The following is a 23,969-nucleotide window of genomic DNA, read 5'->3' on the forward strand; positions in this document are numbered from 1 at the left end:
GCTGTTCATACACTCTAACCCCAAACCCAAAAACACAGTAATAATCGACAGTAATTTGGTTGAGATGACAAAAATCAGCTTGATTGAATAGACTTAGAACGTTGTCAAAAATCCACTTTAAATAAATAAAAATTAAAAATTAATATTTTACAGGAGCATGCTTTCGTGTGTGCTCACACATCATCAGCACTGTAACTTACAGCGTATGATATGTGTGAGCGAGCACACACGAAAGCATGCTCCTGTAAAAAATATTAATTTTTATTTAATTAAAGTGAATTTTTGACAACGTTCCAAGTCTATTCAATTATGGAAAAGTTCCACAACATAAACATTCACACTAAAAACTTAATTAATCAGCTTGATGTTTGAAACATTAACAATGGGATACAATGGGATATCTACTTATTCTATCTTTTCACTATGATGATACATAATTTTGTCACTTGATAGTGCCTTGATTGGCTGAAACTAGACCGAAAAAATGATACTATAGTGAGGTCCACGTTATAATGGCAATGGGGAAAGACAGACGAACAGCGTTGCCAATTCTCTGCCCTGCCACTGACTTCTATAGAAAATAGCTGATAGCGGTATGTCAGTCTTTTTGTATTAATTGTTCATTCTTGTCTAACATAATCAATTTTTTTCGTCAAGTAAATATAATAAGTCAATGATTAAATAATACATTTCCAGAATTGTGATTATATATTCAAATTTTTAAAAAAAGATCTGATTACTTGCGGAGTTGGAAAATGATAGCGCTATCTGCTTTATCGATTGATAGACAAGGATAGCATCACCAATGTTGATCAAATACTGCCATTATAAAGTCGACCTCACTGTAGGTATCAGGGCGCCTCATGAAAGGATTCATTATGATTTTTTCCCCGAGTAAACCGAAATAAAGAGAAATTGGAGATGGACATTTCAAACTTCTATCTAATTCCATCTAATGGTACGCACCTCTTGAAATTATTGAATTCTTGTTCCAAGGAATGAATTTTAAACATACATGATTTGTAGTAGTACTCTTAGAAAATAAAATGAAAATGTTGTTGCAGATAAAGTGGAAGAGGAATTCCTCTTTCATGATTGGATAGTACTCCAAGAAAATAAAATAAAAATTCTGTTACAATGGAATCATGAAATCGTGGGACTTGAATAATAAAAATTTGGAAAACAAGAAAATCTTAAATACCTTGGTTGCTCTTCTCGTTGTCTAGTACATTCTTGATGACGTCAGCAACCTTGTTGCATGGACACTCGACCAGTGACAGGTAGGCCTTGATACGGATTTCAGAGTCTTCGGAAAGATCCTTCAAGATGGCGATTGACGCTTCTCTGATCTGAAATTTCACAAATATAAAACACATTGTTTAATAAGAAAAATCGTGAAAATAATTCTATTTTATCGTAATTTTTAACTTAAATCACAGTAGTTGACAGTGATTTGATTTGACAAATGGTTGAGTCTGATCATTACAACAGCTAATACGATAATTCAAACGGCGTCTTCGTTCTGATTCTTACAACAGCTGAAATTTATGATAATTTCATAGTTGACAGTTCTTGAATATTCTATTTTAATTATACTAAACAGTGATTTGATTCGGTGAAAAATGGATCAATCTGATTGTTAAAATAGCTGATACGATATATAAGAATAACTTATATAAAATATTTAAGATGCAAAAGAAAGCTGTTCGTATTTTGGAGGGCTTGCGGCCATCCATTTCATGTAGGCCCATTTTTAGAAAATACAGCTTTCTCATGGTCCCAGCATTGCACTTCCTTGAGACTGTAAATTTTGTCTTCGAAATTCAGAGAAATTTGAAAAAAAATCCAGTTTGCCATGGTTATAGTACAAGAGCAAAGAGTTCAGCTGTATTTCAGTACCCGGCTCACAGACTGACACTTTTGGGAAAAGGGCCATATTATTCGGAGCTCAGGCTCTTCAATTGTCTGCCTGGAAGAATAAGGTTATGTGGTAGTCATAGGCTATTCTTGTCTTCAATCACTAATATACTTGTAAAAGCGTGTCCCTATAAAATGGAGGAATGTTGTAGTGACTTTACACTTTGAATTAATACAAATGCATAAGTTAAACTTTGCAGAGAAAAATGTTCATGACATGTTACATGCCATTTGAACTCTGCTCAGATTTGTGGCTTGTAACAATGACAATAATATTAATATAATAATAATAATAATAATAATAATAATATAATAATAATAATAATGATAATAATAATAATATAATAATAATAATAATAATAATTCTAACGGCGTCTTCATTCTGATTATTACAATAGCTTATACGATAATTCGAACGGCGTCTTTACTCTGATTATTACAATAGCTAATATTATGATGATTCGTATCTTGCTCTTGCTAGCATCTCTTCGGAAAGCTTCCAAAGCAACTTTTCTACCATTTGATTGTGTTTTTGAGAGCCTTGCACTATATTCTATTTCAACATTTGTTTGTGTTTTTTGAGAACCTTGCAATATATATTCTATTTCACCATTTGTTTGTGTTTTTTGAGAACCTTGCAATATACATTCTATTTCACCAATTGTTTGTGTTTTTTAAGAACCTTACAATGTATTCTATTTCACCATTTGTTTGTGTTTTTTGAGAACCTTGCACTATATTCTATTTCAAAATTTGCTTGTGTTTTTTGAGAACCTAACAATATATTCTATTTCACATATTACAATCATTTTCCTGATGATTAATTTGATAGTTGACATACCTTGCTCTTGCTAGCATCACTCTGGAAAGCCTCCAAAGCAGCGACACGAATTCTGGTCTTGACAGACTTGTCCTGAGCACAGGCGGCCAGTTTGCCGGCAACCTCGTCGGTCAGATGGTGCACGTTGTGAAGACCCTTCAGGCTGGCGATCAACTGAAAAACAACACATTAAAACCATATAGAATTGCAAAAAACTGTCAAAAATCAAGTAAAATATCATACAAGATTAACGTCGAATCCAGCTGCTGGACAACGGAGGATCGGTGCGGAGGCTCAAAAGGAGGAAGCCATTTGAATTAGTGTAGTGCAAGTGGTTCCAAGTGAAAAAGCAGAGCAGTGATTAAGTGAAACAATAAAATCATGATTCATAGTACAGTTATTTAATTTAAGTACATAATATTTTCAATATGGTTCAATATTATTATTAGAAGTAAGATATTCTAATGAGAGTTTCACTGTATTTCATTTTTATTTAGTAGGTTAGGTTCGATAAAATTTGCTCATTAGTCTCATGGCTAGATAGCAATAGTACTAAAACAAATAATATCATACAAGATGAATATATATGAGTCGAGGAAGTTGATAGTCGATATAGTTTGCAGAATATCTTTGTGAAGGAAAACCCTTCAAGCTAGAGATCAACTGCAAAACAACACATTAAAACCATATAAAATTGCGAAAAAACTGTCAAAAATCAAGTTGCATATCATCAAGATGACTATATGAGTAAAGGTAGTTGATAGAGGATATAGTTTGCAGAATAATGTACTTTGTGAAGGAAGACACTTCAAGCTAGCGATCAACTGCAAAACAATTCATATAAAGTTACATAAAAATGAAATTAAACCTCATCAAGTAACAAATTTATTTACATACTACACAAAAAAATTGAATGAAGGATATCGATAGTTGAAACAATTGGTCAAATGACACACTTTGTGGGTAGACCTTTCGGGTGAGAGATCAACTAGAAAACAAAATAGGCCCTCAACTATACGAGCGTTTTCCGCGCGTCTTCAGAAAATGCATGACCTCTTATGGGGAGCGTCTATATCAATTGTTTGGAGCTCGTATATTTCTCTCCATAAGAGACAATACATCCGGCTAATGCGCTAAAAAAATGCAGAACATCTGAGACGCTCGAGTAGTTTGGGCCTTGGCTACTGAAAGGATTTGGATTTGGAAGAAATTGACAAGAATAAGTAGCCTAATATATTGCTCAAAAATAATATTTGAATCAAGGAAATCGATAGTCAAAACAGTTGATCAAACAAAACACACGTCTGGGAACCTTTCAGGCTAGAGATCAACTTGGAAACAACTGATTTTAAAACATTGACGTTTGAAAGTATTGACAAAAATTAATAACATAGTCAAGAATATTATTCGAATGAGGGAAATCGATAGTCAAGGTTTCCAGGTTAAATATCAAAAAGTGAATGAAATAATTCATTGAAGTTAGTGTGACGTCATTAGAGTGGATTGATATTTAAATAAAAGTAATATTGCAAAAATAGATGGTTCAAAATACATAGGAACTGTTAAAAGATGGAAGGAAATGTCAGGACAATTTATCAGCATTATGTAAAGAACCAAGTATAAATTAATGATTCCACTGAGGATGACGCTCACATGAGTTCTAGGCTTGTGCATGGCAAATGAAACGAATGAGTGGACCTACAGCGTTAGGTGAGTTCCTAAACACCGAGATGATATTCAGAGGACTCGTTTCTTCAAGTGGTCACCTTTACAACGGGAATAGCAGCGCATGGAGCTCAACTTATCTTTTTGATAGCTTCGATAGCTTCTCAGTTCCCCAAGCGATTAATGAATGAATAATAATATTATAAGCGATAACTATTGAAAAATATATACTTTTTTGTAGGAATTGCAACAGAATTTACCTTGTTCTCGTTCTCAATAGAATCGACCTTGCAGCCAGCAAAGACTGGTGCGGCCAGTTTGGAGAGCAGCTCCTTGAATTCAGGTACATTCTGGCAATCATGCAGGTTGCAGAAACGGCCGGCGAAGGAGCCGATTCCCAGGTAAGCGATGTGCGGTGCGTTGTCAAGAAGAGGCTGGAAATACGATAAAATAGTTCAAAACTGATTGATAGAATATATATATATATATACAGAAATTACAGTACAGTAGAAATATGTGAACATTCATTGTTGAGAATGATATTGTATCTATCAATGTATAAATAAATAAATAAATATGAATTAATGTGACGATAAAAAGTTGAAAAATGATTGATAGAATACAAAAATCACAGTACAAAGGAAATATGTTGAATATGAATTAATATAATTATGTTGAATTATATAATAGCATAGAGAAACGATAGCATAAGTAGATAACCCATGGTATAGGGCGTTTATGTCGCAACTTTTACTGTAATCCCAAGCCGAGATAGTTCACGCAGTTCTTTCCCATGCAGCTGTGTGACGCTGGTAGTCTCTCAAATTGTGCCATTCATACAATCTCACCCCAACAAAACAGTAAAAATTGACAATAATCTACAGTAATCGGCTTGAGATAACAGTAAAAGTTGCGACATAAATTCCCTATACCATGGGATAACTACTTACGCTATTGTTTCTCTATGGTAATAGTAACTATATCATCTCAACTATGGTTGTTTCGTAGCTACGTTTTGTTCAGGTTTTATACCACAAATTGAATGTAGCACTGAAAGTACTTTATATAGTGAGGTCCACGTTATAATGGCAGTGTTTGATTAGCAATGGTATTGCTATCATTGTCTATCATTCAACAAAGCGGATAGAGCTATCTCTTTCTCGCTTTGCTCTGCTGCCATATCGTTGTTTAAAAATGTAGAATTAATAATTAATTAACAAAATATTTCATCTTAATTATGAAATTATTGAAAATATAATTTCTTGCTTAATAATATATAATTGATTATAAGAAAACACAGAAAATGTTTGGTGAAATTTGACAATATCTGTGTTTTCTTATAATCAACTATAATTAATAAATTTTCATAATTGAGAAGAAATATTTTGTTGATAAAAGTGTAATTCTACAATTAATAGAATACTAGAAATTTTTGTGAAATTTGGCAATGTTTTCTTATTATGGAGAGATTTCACAACATCACCATCAATTCTACTAATTTTATATAATTGATTATTTTAAACGAGAATGAACAGTTAATATTACATCAATAAACCTGTATCAGCTACCGTCTATAGATGGCATTGACAAGACAGAGGTTCGGCGACGTTGTTCTGCTATCTTTCTTCAATGCAATTATAACGTGGATCTCACTATAGTACTCAATGATATCTCCTCAGTAATAGAGACGTTATAATGAGTGACTTCATGATGAATCGTGAAATAATGTTATCTTTATGAAAATCATATCTAATCTATGCCACCATGTAGGCTTAGATACTTGTAGGCTACTCGAATAAATTTAAATTGAGTCCTTACGATACTGGAGAATCTGAGGAAAATGAAGTTCCTTAAGCATCTCCAATACACAAGTCACATTGATTCTAGAGTAAGATAGGATAATAAACATTGATATGACACTTAATTCTACTGAAAGGTAAGATAATAAACAAAATTGGAATGCTACACTTAAAAGTCCTTGGTGACATGAATTAAATATCGCACTTGAAGTACTTATTATTGGACAAAAGGTAAAATTAACTTATGACTTCCTCAGAAATACTGGAGTTATAAGAAGGAGTGACCACATGATGGATCATGAGATTAATGTTATCTCAATGAAAAACAAATCTGATTTATGCCACATATATGCTACTTTGACTAGAATAAATTTAAATTGAGTACAATACACTGAAGACGCTGAGGAAAGCAATTCTCTTAAGCAGCCCCAATACACAAGTCTCATTAACCTTCCGGCAGTCGCGCTGTTGTAAAAAGTACAACAGTGTCAGTTTTTTTGCTGCATAAAACTATTGAATGGGGTGGTGTCAGTGGATGAGTCACCTATGCATTCCAAAACTTTCCCTCTATCACTCCACTGAGTTGCAGTATCAACCGAACAATGGTTCAGTCTTTAGGTGCCATTTAGTCACGACAGTGCATAAGATAGGGGAAAGACTGTATATGGGGACTGTAAACGAACCAATAACACATAATTGATGGCTTTGCTTGATGTAACTTATTGGGCTATGAAATAGTAATCATCCAAATGTTCATAGGCGTAAAATGATCCAAGAAGATGGATGAAGATATTATACAATTAATTAATATGTTTTGACAGTGAACAGAGTACATAACACTTGCAAAATTGGATGTTGTACAAATACAACACGTGACTGCTCGTGTGATTGAGTAGGGCGCGACTACCGGAAGGTTAATTCTACAGCAAGATATGATAATAAACATTGATATGACACTGTAAGCTAAGATAATAAACAAATTGATATGTGACACTCACAATGACAGCCTTGAGTGAGGCCTTGGTAACATGTTTGACAAATCCAAGGTTGAGAATCCAGAATCCCTTTTGAAGTTCGGAGAGTTCGTTGCCCTTGACAAGTTCTGCCATGACTTCAACGGCGTCACCATTGCTGGCACGGGTGATGGCATCCAACAGAAGTTTCCTGAGAAAAATTGAAAATTATTATTCAGACCTTTCATTCTTGCCTCATAAATAGTTGAGCTTGAGAACATTCAAAAGACTGGAAGGAAATACATGGTGTTTTAAAATCAAAGAAAGTGTGGTGTTTTTACATCAGGTTTAAATTTTAATTTCAAGTTTATAAATGGAAGGTGAATGGGAAGAGACTATTCTTAGGGAAAATCTATACAAAGCGTTTTAATCCCAAATTTATTTAGTAACATGCAATAAGGGCCAAGCCATACAAAGCTTTTTTGAGGCGTTTTTAGGCGAGTCGACAGGGCAGTAAGCTCTCCGATTGGCTGAGTATAAGTTGATTCACAAACGTCAATCCAATCAGCCGATTGGTGAACTTCCTGCCCAACCGACTCGTCTGAAATCGCCTGAAAAAAACACTACGTATGGTTTGGCCCGTATAAAATGTTACTAAATCAATTTCAACAGTTTTTGATTACAGGTAGCATTATTTCTCTGTAGTCTATCCTCAAGTAGCCTACACAATAGGATCCCGAGTGGTCGCGCAGGAATCTACCATTTTTGGTTCCGGAGCTACGAATTTTCAAAAAAGGGGTATTTTTTAAGGGGTTTTCAAAATTATGCAAACCCAACACTTCTACCCTATACAACTTGGATATTTTTCTAGTATAGATAAAAAAACACACATCACGTGAAAGAACAATTCATTATGAACAGGATTCCTTGGGAATTTTCGAATTTAGTAGTGGGGGGAGGGGGAATACACCCAAAAATAGAAAACCATGTCCTACAGCCAAAATACAAATTTTTCATTATTATACCTTTTCAAGGCCTTCCTAACAAAAAATACATATTTCGGCTAAAATCATCTCACTAGGGTTATTTTCTATGAGAATCACCCGATAGAACCATTTAATTTCTTATTATTATTGAACGAAAATCCAAATTAAATTCTGTAATTAACCCCGGAGACTTCTGCTACTGCAAATATTGACAGCAGGGTAAACAGCTTGATGGAAATTCAATGAGCGCTACTATTCAAAAATTATTTTCTGCCCGGGATGACAAATAATATTTTTTGAATAGTAGCGCTCATCGAATTTCCATCAAGCTGTTTACCCTGTTGTCAATATTTGCAGTAGCAGAAGTCTTCGGGGTGAATTACAGCATTTAATTTGGATTTTCGTTCAATAATAATAATTAATTTATTAGCATTTGAATAATTGCAATATCTCAGTAATTTCCATCTGTAGACATTTAATTTCAGTATTTCCTAGTGGGGGGTACGTCATAAGGATAAGTCAAGGATCAAATCTTTAAACACTTATAACTTTTGACACAATGATCAGATCTCATCGTACTACAGCTCATTCTTCTCAGCTCGTCAAGGCGGTTCATGATTGAAATTTGATGAACAAAAAAAAAACTATTTTACTAGTTTCAACTCATTTGGAAGTCTAAGAGCCTGTTCACATGACAGCGATTTACGTTCGGTTGTCGCGCGGTTGACAAACCGAGCGATTGCCAGGTATAGGGAAACACATGGTGCCGAACACATGCATCGCTCGGTTTTAGTAGTCGCCGGCGAATCGCGGCGGTTATAGTCTCAGACTACAACCGCTCGGTTGTCGCTCGGTTGCCGGGCGGCTCGATATACTAGAGCAGGCATGAGAGCGTACACATGTCTTCAGTCAACCGAGCGGTTTCGATCAGAGCAGTAATATATGTTTAAGAGTAATATATGTTTAAGAGTAATATAGTGATTGAGTACATTGGTTAAGTAAATCGCTGACATGTGAACAAACTCTAAGAATCGAGACATTCACATTCTCAAATACTCTCAATCCTGCATAAATCCTTCCAATGAACACTTTCAGATTTTAGTTTCAACTTACTTGGAGGTCTCCTTGCCCTTAGCCGCATTGTATACACTGACAATGTCTGCCTTGTTGGCTCGACTGATGACCTCAACCAGGTTGGCAAAGTCGGAGGCAGCTGATGGCCTGATGTGTGGCTCGGTCGAGCTCTCGGCAGCAGCCAATGCCTTCTGAATCGTGTCGGCCGAACAGGACGGGTCACTGTGAAGGGGTGCGGAGAAGATCAGAGTCGATGGCTTGTTAGCAGCGGCTTCAAAATACAATAAAAAACACACAATTATTTCACTATTTTCCTTGCACATAAAACAATATTCGTCGCACATTGTATCACTACATTACTACCCTACATATCAGAACAATATAATAGTTTTTTTCATCACATTCTATAGTAACATTACAGAAGATCAGCGAAGGAGGGTTGGTGACGGCGGATTAAAACAGAAAAAAAGAACTGAAAGAGAAAGACGTTGATGTTGTCAATACACTATATTTGCTCAAAATTAATTTACATTACAGAACTACGTTTCATGCTAAAACACTTATCACAACTTCAGCTGAGCTAATGTTGTTTGTTATTGTTGAAAAAACATTAGTTCTGCTGAAGATGTGGTAGGTGTTACCATGAAAACTGGTTCTGTGATGTGAATTAATTTTGAACAAATATTGTGGTATTGATAGCATCAACGTCTTTTTATTTCAATTATGGAGAAATACCAGCACAACATCTCTCACCATACAATCAACAAAAAAAAAATGAACAATCATTTTACTGTTTCATCGGTTGGTTTATGCGAAAAATATAGAAAGAGGTGGAGGTGAAGAGAGAAGAAGAATAGGGCCAGACCATATTAAGCGTCTGAATCGAGCTGAGAACTTGTCTGAGAAACGCGTTGTGTGTCTCAGCCCTTAGAATTCATTACAGTGCATTTACATGGTTCAGTTGGAACAAAATCATGTAGGTATTACAATAGAATAGAATACCTTTATTATGGTCAACTCACACTTACGTGACTCAGGTCGAGAAGAGACTCGACTCTAGTCGAGAGCATGTGTTTCCAAATACCAGTCGATTCTAGCCTCCGTGACGTCACCATTTAAAAACACAATGCCCTCGACTAGAGTCGAGTCTCTGCTCAACCTGAGTCGCGTAAGTGTGAGTTGAGCCTAAGCCTCAATAGAATATCACAATTTGACATATAGGCTAGTCAATAGTATAATAAACTTGTATGAGTCAATTCATTACCTGAAATGGCTCCCTTGGCCTTGGATACAAAAGTGAGTTTAGTCTTGACAGCGACAGTGGCGCCAGAGTCAATGGACAAATGCGGCTGATAGTAGTACTTCTCGTCACTGACGGCACTCTCGAGGACGCCATCTTTGATTTGCTGTTCCACCTTCAGACTGGACGACAGAATCGGTGATGATTGGAAAGCCTAAACAAGAAAAAATATAACAGAATCGTTGAATTAGGTGAAGAAATATCTATAACATAGGAAAATTATCACGATAATAATCTTTGATGTTTCAAAGACTGAATACAAAAACAAATTTTTTAATGAATGTTATACTATCAAAGTGACAATAAATATTACAATGAATAAAAATAAAAATAAAAATCGTAATTCCCTGTTTTCAATTATTTAATCAATGAAATGAATATAAAAACAATGAATATTTAATCAATTATTTAAATTATGAAAATGGCATCAATGTTGAAACATGTGGCATCATGTTTACGAGTTTGTGTTTCTTGAATAGTTCCAAATTTCTTAAATAGCTCAATATTATTCGTTAAAAGTGGTAATTGAGTGGAATATTTCTAATTAATTTATCAATTTAAGCCATCTAAATTCAAAATTTATAGTTTTAATGTTTATTTTGGACCAAAATTTTATAAAAATTGTACACGTGAAATTCTAACCTTATCTTGGACTTTGTCACCTTTAAATTTGGAAGAAAAATATCACAAGGACTACCTTATTATTTTATATTCTATAATGTTATTGCATTAGTGTCATTTGCATTGTAAATAAATAAAATAAATAGAAATATTCGTAAGATTTGCTTACAGGACTGCAGTTTCGTGTTGAAACCAACACATCTTCAGCTGTATTTCAAACACGTAACTGCAATCCTGTAAGCAATTCTTATCTTTCAGTGTTATTACATTAGTGTTATTTGCATTGTAAATAAATAAATAAATAAATGTTGTGAATTTTATGAGCTTGTTTCAGGACTTACCGAGTTGAGACTGTAGGAAGCAGAGATGACTGGGAAGTTGAGGATTTCGCGGTGCGCACATTGGTTCAGGTTCCTCGTCTTCTTGATGCGGTGAGAGTTGCCAGACTTGGAGAATTCAAAGTCAGTCGGGCACACGCCAAACACATCAGTCTGCAAACAACGTTGAAGAAGTCATTTCAAGTAAACTACCTATTAAAGCTAACAATATACTAAAATGGATGTCAAGTAAGCTATAAACGCTAATGATGTATATTGAAATGAATGTTATTCTGGATATATCCTATACTATTAAACGAGAAATTTCTGTTTATATGTTTAGATGTTTTTATGTATATCTGTATATGTGACCGGATCTCGAAAACGGCTCTAACGATTCTCACGAAATTTGGAACAAAGTAGGTTTATGATATGAAAATTCAATTGCACTAGGTCTCAACCCTGGGATAACTCGCTGAAGAACATTAAAAGGACAAATACGTCCTTGGAAAAACAGCTGGAGATTTTGTCGTCTATCGATACCGTAATGGAAGTGAGTAAGCGAGCGCATGTGTGGGTTATTCCTCAGCTGATCTTACGAGAAGAATAATCCAGCAAGAAAAACTTATTTTTGTTTATTTCTCTATTTTAAAAAACATCTTAACTTCAGAAATTCCAAACTAGATTCTGTTAGTGTAGAATAGTATAAGTATATTAACAAATATTGTTAATATACAATATATATATATATATATATATATATTATATATATATATATATATATATATATATATATTATATATTTATATAATATATAATATATCATATATAATATTATATATTATATATATATATATAAATCAATTCATAGTATATCTATTTGTAATTGATGATGCATTTGTTTTTTGAAGTGTGAATAAATTGTTATTTTGATGATGATAGTAGCTTAACCTAGATTTTGATTTTGACTGTAGTATAAATTTCAAAAGGGACAGTTTTGGGCATAAGCCCAAAACTGTCCCTCCAACTCCTCATATAACTGTAAAAATAATTGTACGACTGAAAAAATGAATAAATAAATATGAAATATAAGTTCAATCTTTTGTTACAAATTTTCTGTCCTTTTACACTCCAGAGCGAAGCTTGGTCCCCCGATATTCATAATGTATTGGACAAGAAGTTCATGTTATGATAGGACTAATGATAATAATTAATAATCCATTACTCTACAGGATAAGAAGTTTACAATAATTTTAAGCCAAAAATTCAAATTCCAGAATGTAGAGGGGACAATTCGAGAGAAACAGTAAAATGGAAAGTATCGAATTTCGGTATCGATACTCGAACTAAAATGAGTGATATAAATGAACACTCAGAGTATATGAATTGTGTGTGAGCTGGATGACTTATTTATTATGTCAAATAGGACTAAAATAGTTATTTGTATATCTAGAGTGAAAAGTACGACTTTTTCTCCCTGAGGGAAAAAGTTTGAAGCCCGAGGCGAAGCCGAGGGCAACAATTTTCCTGAGGGAGAAAAAGTATTTTTCACTCGTGATGTACACAACATTTTTCCTCCATCTACATTTTTTTATAGAAACTGCAAATTAAATCATTCTAATAGCTTACGTATTGGTGACAATGTTTCCTAACAACATAACCTAAAAACTAAAACCTAAAACCGGTCGTCTGATAGGCACTGCTGATTGCGCTATCTATCGGCCAAGTTGTAACAATCATATCAGCTGAGCTACCAAAAATGGCTGACTCCAGATCACGCGGTTCAAATTTGAATTGCAGAATGCAGATCAAAATATTTGTTGGCTGGTATTTTGAATAGAATAAATATTTTAAAAATTGTATAAATTTTTATCGTCTACCAATATTAAGAATATAATATCATACAAACATATATTTCATGAGTTGATCAAATTTCTGGTTGTGGTATTGAATTCAGTTGACTCAATGACAGACACCTCTATTACGCTTTCTCATCTGAGCTTAGACCTTCTAACCTATATTACCATGTAAGTTTTTTAAATAGAGATGCTTCCCATGTTATTTAAATGGAGTCACTTTTACTCCCTAGGGAGTTTTTCTGTTTTTTACTACCTTGAGCGAAAAAGTGACACTTTAGTATTATGTTTCAGGGAGTAAAGTAAGTACTTTAGACAGTAGGTGGAGGAAAAAATAATTTGAACTATATTGAAGCAATCTTATTAATTCCCAAAGTTTCTTGGTTAAGAAAATATTCAAGGGAAATTCCTTTCCACTGGGAATATTCCCGACCCATATCACTATAACTGAATCATAGCGTCTAACTATCCGACTCTCTACTCCTATGGTTTCTGCAAATCTTACTTTGCAGCATTGATCTTATGGAGTACAGCGCTACCAGATTTCACAGAATCCAGAGACCTTGTGAAGCAAATGTGTGAGAGCGAAAAAGAGAGCGTAAACCTTTCTTATAGAATTGGCATAAGAACGGCATCATTATGATCCTATTGTTCCATGAAACCCAGTGCTGCAAACTAAGGTTAGCACAGATCATAGAAATATTTCAGGGCAGAAATGAAAGAATTGAAATTATATAGTATCGAGTGGGCTACTGCCTTAGCGGTCAGTAAGGTTAAAGCTGAGTTTACACCGGAGTTAATAACACAAGTTTTTAACATTTTTGTTATGAACTGATGTTAATTACGAAAGTTAATAACATCATGTTGAGTTGCGTTTACACCGGAGTTGATAGGCCTAACATGAGTTATTAATAAAAAGTTGTCAACTTGACTGAATCGACAAAAAATTCTCTTGAAAAAGTTGATAACTCGTGTTTTCAACAGAAAATTCCTTGTTATTAACAAGATTTATGTTATCCATCGAGAGTCGGTAACTTTTGTTAATAACAGGTTACTATCTTCCCCGTAACCCCCTCGCCCAGCATCCCTACCCTACAACTACAGCTGTTCCCTAATAGTCCACAGCTGAAGACAAAACACGTGACAAGTTATTAACTTTTGTTGATAACAAAACTAGAAGCCAAAAAAACATGTTATTAACTTATGTTGAAAACTTCTGTTTTGAACTCTGGTGTAAACGCATTATAATTTATTTACATTAGATCAGAAATGATGATCATTATTTTAACGATCACACACATGTTTCAATTCAAATTTGAAGACAATTTTTTGCTTTTTGTTCCGGCTGTTATATCATATATGAATAGTCTCGTTAAATGAAATCATATGGAAGTCAATTATATTGATAACAAGATCTTGTTATCAGGGAATTTTCTGTTAGAAACATGAGTTATTAACTTTTGTCAAGAGAAATTGTTGACGATTCAGTCAAGTCAATAACTTTTTCTTAATAACTCGTGTTATTAACTCCGGTGTAAACGCAGCTTTAGAGATTTGAAAAAGTATTTAAATTTAGATGTTTATTCAAATTTCGAGCTCAAAATTTAAGTGTTTTTATTCTTTATTTTGTGAATTTATAGTTTGTTTCATGTTTTTAAGAAACTTTTATTATTAATCCATCCAAATTTAAAATTGTTTGTTTTATTCTAATTTATATTTTAGATTGTGATTTGGTGTAGAAATTTTAATGGACATAACCTATAATATTTGGACAATTTAAAACTAAATTAGGAAATTGAAGAAGTTTTAGGCAATAGCCTGTTTTTCTTTTCCGATTCTTGTATTTTTTTGCTAACCTTATAAATAAATAAATAAATGTTTGATAAAATACCTCGTAGTGAGTGGTGACACCACTGTCCTTGTGCACGGATGCCTGGAAGAGCGAGATGATGGCTCGCTTGATGTTGAGCGCCTCGTGTGAGTCACCCTCTTCCGAGCAGACCTCGTTCTCGATGCGGCCATCGTTCAGACTGAACTTCACCGGGTGTGCTTCCAGGTCACCTAGTCCGTTGTACGCCTGGCAAAATTAACAAAAAATATTGAAAAATGATGAGAAAGTAGGCAAAAGATGGTATTGAAAACTAGGAAACGAGGGAAACAAAGAAAATTGTTTGAAAACATGATAGTTATTATTTGAAAAAACGCCTTCGATCACTCTGAACTTTACAGGGTGCTCCTCCAGGTGCACATAATATACGCATTCAATGTGATCACACCTTTAATAGGCGCCACAAACACGCGCATTCAACTTTACATCAGCTGATGCTATTCTTGTTAAATAGAGTGTTTCAGAAGTAGTGTCGAACATTTTAGGGTATTAATCCTGGATGATAGGAGACGACAAATGTCGTATTTGAAGTGTCCAAAACTCAGCGGTTATCTTTATAGCTGCCATTTTGTTTTTTCACTTTGAAATTTTCATCTCACGAACGAAATGTTGTATTGATTTTGCATGAGTATTTATGCTATAAAAACTCAACTTTAAAAAATAGAAAACAAAATTCTATGTGAATTTTCAAAATGGCTGCCATTTAACATTTTTGTTGGCAAATTTCACGAAAACCATTCACTTTACAAGATAGAAAAAAGTAAGCAAATTTTATCAAGATTACAAGGATACCTTGTATATTTATTGTATATAAGGATAACTTGATATTTATTTAGATTGGTCAAAGAATAACAGATAAACCATGTTTGGACACTTAAAATACGACATTTGTCGTCTCCTATCATCCAGGAACCCTAAAATGGAACCCTAAATACCCTAAAATGTTCGACACTACTTATGAAACATTCTGTATATGTACTTGTACAGATATGAAGCAGTACGATACAGATATAATAAGCAAAACATCAGCTGATGACAAGAAAATGTACGTGTTTGTGGCGCTTAGTCTGTATGCTCCTTAAGAACCAGGCTTCATATGGTATCAACTGTCACATCTCCAGCCGTGTTGTCGTGGACAGACGTAAAATAAATAAAATCTAAATTCAATTCAATATTAATATTAAATTATTTAAAAATACAATAACATATAAGGAGTAAGACCTCACCTTGCCGTCAGGTCCGTTGACCTGAACGTTGGCGACCTTAAGGACATAGGAGCACTGGGGTGCGACGCTCACTTGGACATCAGCTGTAATGGTGACCTTGCTTACATCTCCCTGTGCTCCAGCCACCGTGGTGACTGTGGCACCATCCAATTTGTATTTGTAGCTGGCTCCTTCTTCATACTTGAAAAATCCACTTGAAGCTACACAAAAAACAAAAATCTAAATAAAAGCTCTATCCTCATTCCTTAAAATAACCCTACTTAAAGCTATACTACTATCGTAAGATTCGCGTTATAAAGTCAGCACCTGATTAACTTTTGTTCGCTATCCTTGTCTGTAACTGAACAAAGCAGATAGCTCTATCCTTTCCTACTTCCACACCGTTGCTAAATCGTATGTTGGAGATGGATAAATACAGCGTGATTCAAAAAGAATACCACAACTTTAAAAATCTGTATCTAATCAAGGAAACTTGGGTTATAAATCAAAATGAAGAGTATTAAAATAAGTTTTTCCCCACTAGAAAACAAGTTCACAAATGTTCAATGTGACACCCTCCAGACACTCGAACTCGTTGCACACATTCAGTAGCATATCGGGCATAACAGTTTGAATAGCTGCTGTTATTTCTTGTTTGAGCTCCTCAATGTTAGCTGGTAAAGGAGGTCGATACACTTCATATTTAACGTACCCCCACAGAATCGGAGGGGGTGAGATCAGGGCTTCTTGGAGGCCAGTGATGAAGTGCTCTGTCTCGAGCTGCTTAGCAGCCGATCCATTGCCTCGGATAGTTTTCATTCAAATAGGCACGGACAGATGAGTGCCAATGGGACTAAATAAGGAACTAAAAAAACTTCAGAGCTTCCTCAAATCGATGACTGATAGTGCTCTACTCTCCTTTTATTATTTGCAGAGTTATCAATTTTCAAAGTTGAGGTATTCTTTTTGAATCACGGTGTATAATGAGAAAGCAAAATATTTTGTCTTGATTAAGGAAATTTATTATTAAATCATGAGAAAATATATTTTCTTGGCGAATAAAGTATATATTAAGAATAAAATCAACAATTTTAGGCTATATGTACCAGAATAACTTGAATCACAACTTTCTACTATAGAAGGCGGTGGAAGAATAGAACGAAGATGAACAAGAAAAGAAACTAGCCGCCGACCTATCATTTTCACTGACTTGATAATGTGATGCTCACTATAGGAGAATTATTATAAATTATTATTATAATTATCAATTTAAACTATTAATAATTTAAATATAATGACCTATTTATTATAAACTTTCTACTATACAGAAGAAAAGGAAAATACAAAAACATCCAATGTAGAAGTGTCACAAGATGAACTACTGAAGGATTTCATGAGAAAATGAGACTAGCGTTTTCCTAGAGCTCTACTTGGAAAATATAAATATGAAAGAGATACTGACTTCTTTTCAAATGCAAGAGGAAACCTCAACCCTTGTGGCTCAAAATTGGATAGAATTTTATACGATTGTCTGTAATATTTCCATAGACTCTAATGGTGTCTCTAATCAAGAAATTTTGATTGTAAATGCTGTACCAAACTGAAATATTATTTATTCATTCAGAATTACACAACTTACAGAAAAGTACCACAGGCTTATAAGCCCAAAACGGTTCCAATTCTAATTTTTACAACAGTCCAATGTAGCTAGGTTATGTGTCACCTCAACATTCTTCAATTACACACTCAATTTACTATTCAAAACACACAAAAATCATTTTTAAATTGAAAAAATACTTCTCAATTGAATTAAATCAATCACAAATATTAAGAAAACTCAAAACTTTGAAAAGAAACTATGAAATTGTTTGATATTTTTTTCAAATTTATTGGTTCATAAATGAAACTTTCATACATGAAAATGAAACTGCTCTATAAAACATGATGATCAAGCATGAGACCTTCATGACCACAAGAGCTATCCAGCTGGATAATAATAGATTATCTTGAAGAAATATTGTTGAATACCTCCTTCAAATAATGTGAATTGGAAATTTACAAAAGTAATTTTGTAATCTGGGAATTCTAGATTATCTCGAAGAAATTCTCAAATACCTCCTTCAAATAATGTGAATTGCGAATTTATAAATTACAAAATTAATTTTGCAATCTGGAACTTCTGTACTTATTATCAGGTTATCAACTATTCTGAGTTAGTTTTTTTTAGAATATTTCATCAATTTTACTCACCTCCTTGGCAACCAGAGCGACACTTATCTGAAAACGAAAGAGAAATAAATTAATGAAATGTCAAATTCTATAAATAAATAAATGAAAAGTTCACTCAACAAATCACAAATGTAACTTTGTATCAGTTACATTATAATTATCAACTATGAGGTAACATGTAGTTGAAAGATCAGAGAGGAATTTCAACATAAACATGACATTAAAAGGCATCAATACTACATACAAGTCTGAATAATGATATCAAACCTATATAAAACTTAGATATTGCTCATCAGATACAAGATTTATCATTAAATAACTCATTTCAAGTAACTTATTCAAATTTTAGTATAAAAAATTGGAAATCCATATTAATTTATTGAAATATATGATATTAAAATATAGACAATTCTTTGATTTCTTGTGTGACTTTTTATTCCACAAGAGAAAATGCTTCTATGTTCTGATGAATCATAAAAAGTTGTATTTTCTCATTCTAGTGGAACATGAATAGATTCTATTACAAATCAAAGCACAAAAAATTATTCCACAGATAAGAATAATTATTATGATCTCATGAAATATCGCGCCAACGTCTGAAGTTTTTCAATAAATGTATAAAATTAGAAAAACTGATAGTTCAAATCGCATGTCTTGCATTAGAGATAGTGATAATATTGATGCACTGCCATTTGAACTTAGATTATCTAGGTTTCTCAGGTTTTTTTTCAGATTTCACTAGCATTTTCAGATTGAACTACGCAAAGAAACCCATCTAAATAGCCGATTTTCTTACAAAATTCTAAAAGAAGTGGAGGAAAAAATAGATAATCGATCAGAAAAGTTGATAGCCTCATTAAGCAAGTCAAGGCTGAATGATTAGTCAATATTTTTTGGGACTTTGAGTGAGCTCATTTTGGCTGTATGGGATTTTCAATTACGTTGTAACTTTAAAAAATTAAGATGTTCTACTTTTTCGTTTTTTATACATATTTTAGTCAATAAATTATGATGAGATTGAAAGTAATATAATATTGTGACGCAATAGATACATTACAGAATATGTTGTGGTAAACAACCTTTGATACATTGTAATCTAGCACAATCTAGATATTTTCAGATAAGTTTTGTTTTCAACTGGATTTACTGAGAACAACAATATTATTTCTAATAAAAATAAACAATTTATCAGTTGTTTTAAAATATTTGAGTGATGTTATTAGAGATTTTTGGTAACAACCGGTTATTGGTAAAGCTGGTTGGTAACAGCCGGATTTTAAAAAATATTCTCTGGAGAGAAATTTCTCTTTTTCAATAAATTCATCTAAATACTAAGCTGTTTTTTTAAACATCTTAATAAATAACAGCAAATAATTATTCACCTTCCAGCTACTATATCATGTACTATTGCTAACTGAGGTACCATCCCTTCATAGATATGAGTGAATTATTCTCTCAGAGGGTAAAACCAAATAATGATATGATAATAGGAAGGGTTATGATGAGAAATGAGATACAGGCTGGGCGTACACCGGTTAGTCACGTTTAGTCACAATACTTCACAAAGTTGCTTATGAAGACATGTCTAATTGCTATGCCTTGTCAGTGTGAGTTGTGTCACAAGCAGCTATGTGAAGTATTGTGACTAAACGTGTCTGATCATGTCTTGTCTAACTGGTATGCGCCTATAGTAGCATAAGAAAGTGAGTACCAAAACACCAGAAAGTGATTCTCAAATTATAATTGATATTTAGTGGAGTCACTCTTCAAGTGGTCACCCATCCGACAGGAGTATCAGACGAATGTCTCTTAACTTATCTAAGCGATAAGATGACAGCGCAACCACGGAGCTAATCGTTTCAATTATTTAACTGAATAATGAATATTCAAATCTATAATGATTCTGAGTACTATTGAGTAGGTACCCAATTTTATAAAGAGATAAATTGAATGTTTTATATAGCAAAATACATAGATTTATTGTATTTTCCCGTTTGTATTCAATTCAATTTATTTCCATCAAAAAATACATCAATAAAACATTTACATTACAATTCAATAATAAATATTTTCAGGAAATAAATATTCCCTCACATAGACTATTGGTCCGTGTGTGGGGGAAGAATTCCTATCTATAATAACTGTAAAATAAAAAAATCTGCAGAATTCTACCTTAATATTATTTTCACTTAACTATTACAATATTGGAAATATGTTATATAAAGAAAAATAAATATAAATCATTGATAGTTTTTTTTAATAAACAGAGCATGATGTCGTGTCTTTCTTTTATTAAAGACTTGGTATTATGTTGGAGTACCTATTAGAGACAAATAGAACAAGTATCTTCAACGGTATATTTATTCTATGGTTGAATATAAACAAATGAAATAATTCTTCCACATTTTTAATCTGATAAGCATTTTAGTGATATGGATGTTTGATTTGATATTTTCTGTTAAATTTGTTGAAACTCTAACAAAAAGGAAAATATATGAAAAAATAGCATCTTGATAGCTTTACCTATATTTAATTTACGAAGGATTTTCAAAAAACCTCTCAACAAAAACATGGAATCATAAAATTGAAGACCAGTCTATTGTGAAAGAGTGAAATTGGAAGGAATGGCTACAAAAATAATAAATAGATTTGTACAGATGGAAAAAAATTGGAAGTTGTATTTGTTCAAATGCTTTTTAATTATTTCCGGACTGACAAATAATTTTTTGAATAGTAGCGCTCATCGAATTTGCATCTAGCTGTTTACCCTGTTGTCAATATTTGCAGTAGCAGAAGTCTTCGGGGTGATTTACAGCATTTAATTGGGATTTTCGTTTAATAATAATTAAATAAATTTGTAATAAGAGGAAGTAACCAGTAAATTCCTGTTTATTGAACTCTTCCATAAAAATCAATTACAATAGATCATATAAACTCATCCAGTTTTGCAACAATTAACCATTGAATTTCAACGAATAACCCAATTATCTATTATTAAAAATTAATTAACAGATATTTGCTGCTTATTCATTTCAAGGCTATGTCATAATTAAGTGATAATATTGTTTAAGCAAGTATTCAACACATATCATCAATATTAAAAGATACAGACAAAGAAATTCAAAGATAAATCAATTGAAAAGCTGCCATAAAAACGTTGATATCCTATCAATTGCTCTTTAGACCTCATTACTTAATGAAATCTATTTGTGCTCTGATAAAATGAACAAAGGCTATGGTGCATTAGACTTTCATCCAACGAGAACAAACAATTACTGGTCAAATGTGGAAGATATTTATGAAACTGAAGATAATGCTTAAACTTTCCTATTCAAAAATTAATATTGAAGATATATTGTTCATGTTCAAATAGATTTGACAGTTTAATAAGAGAGGTAGTCAATTGGCTGGAAGAATCTGGTTTAAACAGGAAAATAAGAAAGCTTTAAAGGATTAATTAGATTCAAATAAGAAGTAAGGAGTCACTAGAATTTCTCTTCATAAGTCCGGTTCCTATTAACTATCAAGAGACCCTGTTCTATTCTAGTCAAAAGATTTGACTGTTTAATAAGAGAGGTAGCCTATTGGTTGGTAGAATCTAGTTTCAACAGGAAGATAAGAAATCTTCAAAGGATTAATTAGATTTTAATAAGGGGTAACGAATTGCTAGCATATTTTTTGATAATTCCGGTTTCTATAAACTATTAACAGGCCCGGTTACACAATAGCCTGTTAAATTTTAACCATTATAAAATACTACAAGAACCAAGGCATTTTTAAAAAGAATAAGTCTTCTCAGACTAGTTCTCGTGGAATGCAATCATGATTAAAATTTAACAGGCTTCTATACAAATGGGTCGTAATTTGAGTTTTTAAAATATTCAACCATTAAATGTTTTAGTAGCCTAATAAAATAGATGTTCCGATATGAAAAACCAGGTTTCAAATTTTCAGATTAAAATTCAACAGGCTTTTGTGCAACTGAGCTCTAATTTGAGTAATAAATATTTTGGTAGCCTAATAAAATAGATGTTCCTATATGAAAAACCAGGTTTCAAAATAATTTGTGAAGCCAAGAGAAATGTTGGATTCAATATCTTCTAATGTTTATTGAAAGTATTGGGGCCAATCCACATGAAGGGGGTTTTCAGGCGTGTTCAGTCAGATGAGTCGGCAGGGCAGGAATCTCTCCGATTGCTTGATTATCAGCTGATTCCCTGCCGACACGTCTGAAAACGCCTGAAAAAACACTTCGCATGGCTTGGCCCTGACGTATAAAGGAAGTATAGAATTCAAAAATGCTATTATTTTCACCTTCTCATCAATTGAGAGTCCAATAATATTCAACAGAATTTGAGGTAGAATTTTCTGGTTGACGTAGTAAAACATATTAGGTATGATAGTAGACAAAACAAAATTATGAACAGTTCACTAATTATTTCATATTAATGTTATGTAATGTATTTATAATGTGTACTGTTCGATTAAATATCTATGACCTTTGTTTTATATATACGACATTTTATTATATACGATGCATAACATGGAAAATAAAATTGAATTTTCCCTAAATATTCTAAATATAGCTAAATATAATTTTCTTAATTCCCCTATAGAGGTTTTTTAGCCTGTGACTCAAACTATAGCAGATTTGAATGAGTAATTATCTGTTACTTTCGAAGTATTTTGAGGCTTCATAGTCAAGATTGGAATATTGTGTGATTCAATAGAGAATGTATTTTCTAATTTCACAATTTCAAAATTTTCCAACTTGCATTTCCTTGTGATTCATCGCATGATATGACGGATATTATTAGAATAAAATAAACAAATAAAGTATTCCATATTCAATTATAATAAATTATTTTAATGACATAAAAGAGGCCTGCTTATCCATTATTTATCTATAAGAACCCTTCATGAAATGTATTATTCAGGACTACTTTCTTTATTAGAAAGAATCCTTCTTAAGAATCCTTCAAACAATAATGTCCATTAAAAAATTTTGTTATTCTTCAATAAAAAATGATCAATCCTTCCACCTTTCACTCCAGACTTTTTATATAGTACGAAATTAGACCAGATTCAAGCAACTCTAGTCTAAATTGAAATCCCATACCCAAAATCAAACTTTAATATACTGTAATTGAAATCATACTATTTCATATGAATTATTATCAAGAAAGATGGTAACTTTTCTTCACTATTTTGTCTATGATGTTACATCTCCAATGTTTAAAGTACTCCCTGTATCCTTTCACACAATGCGATACTAATAACAATTGGATGGATTGGTAGAATAATAGTCATGATCATATAACTGCATTTTTCTCTCTATT

General features: G+C 32.9%; 1 protein-coding gene across 1 annotated transcript in view; it reads right to left on the reverse strand.

Annotated features, from left to right (window-relative positions):
- LOC120348856 (apolipophorins-like) overlaps positions 1–18,678 on the reverse strand; it is a gene marked incomplete at both ends in the record, with an annotated part of 34,766 nt that extends 16,088 nt beyond the window's left edge. The window contains 10 exon segments of the mRNA XM_039430076.1: positions 1,202–1,349; positions 2,759–2,911; positions 4,663–4,836; positions 7,200–7,365; positions 9,254–9,485; positions 10,479–10,668; positions 11,477–11,626; positions 15,200–15,385; positions 16,423–16,622; positions 18,652–18,678. Coding sequence (XP_039286010.1) covers positions 1,202–1,349; positions 2,759–2,911; positions 4,663–4,836; positions 7,200–7,365; positions 9,254–9,485; positions 10,479–10,668; positions 11,477–11,626; positions 15,200–15,385; positions 16,423–16,622; positions 18,652–18,678 — 1,626 coding nt within the window.
- Between the last annotated feature and the right edge of the window lie 5,291 nt (positions 18,679–23,969).

This window comes from Nilaparvata lugens, chromosome 6 (genome assembly GCF_014356525.2).
Source record: "Nilaparvata lugens isolate BPH chromosome 6, ASM1435652v1, whole genome shotgun sequence".
Classification (NCBI taxonomy): domain Eukaryota; kingdom Metazoa; phylum Arthropoda; class Insecta; order Hemiptera; family Delphacidae; genus Nilaparvata; species Nilaparvata lugens.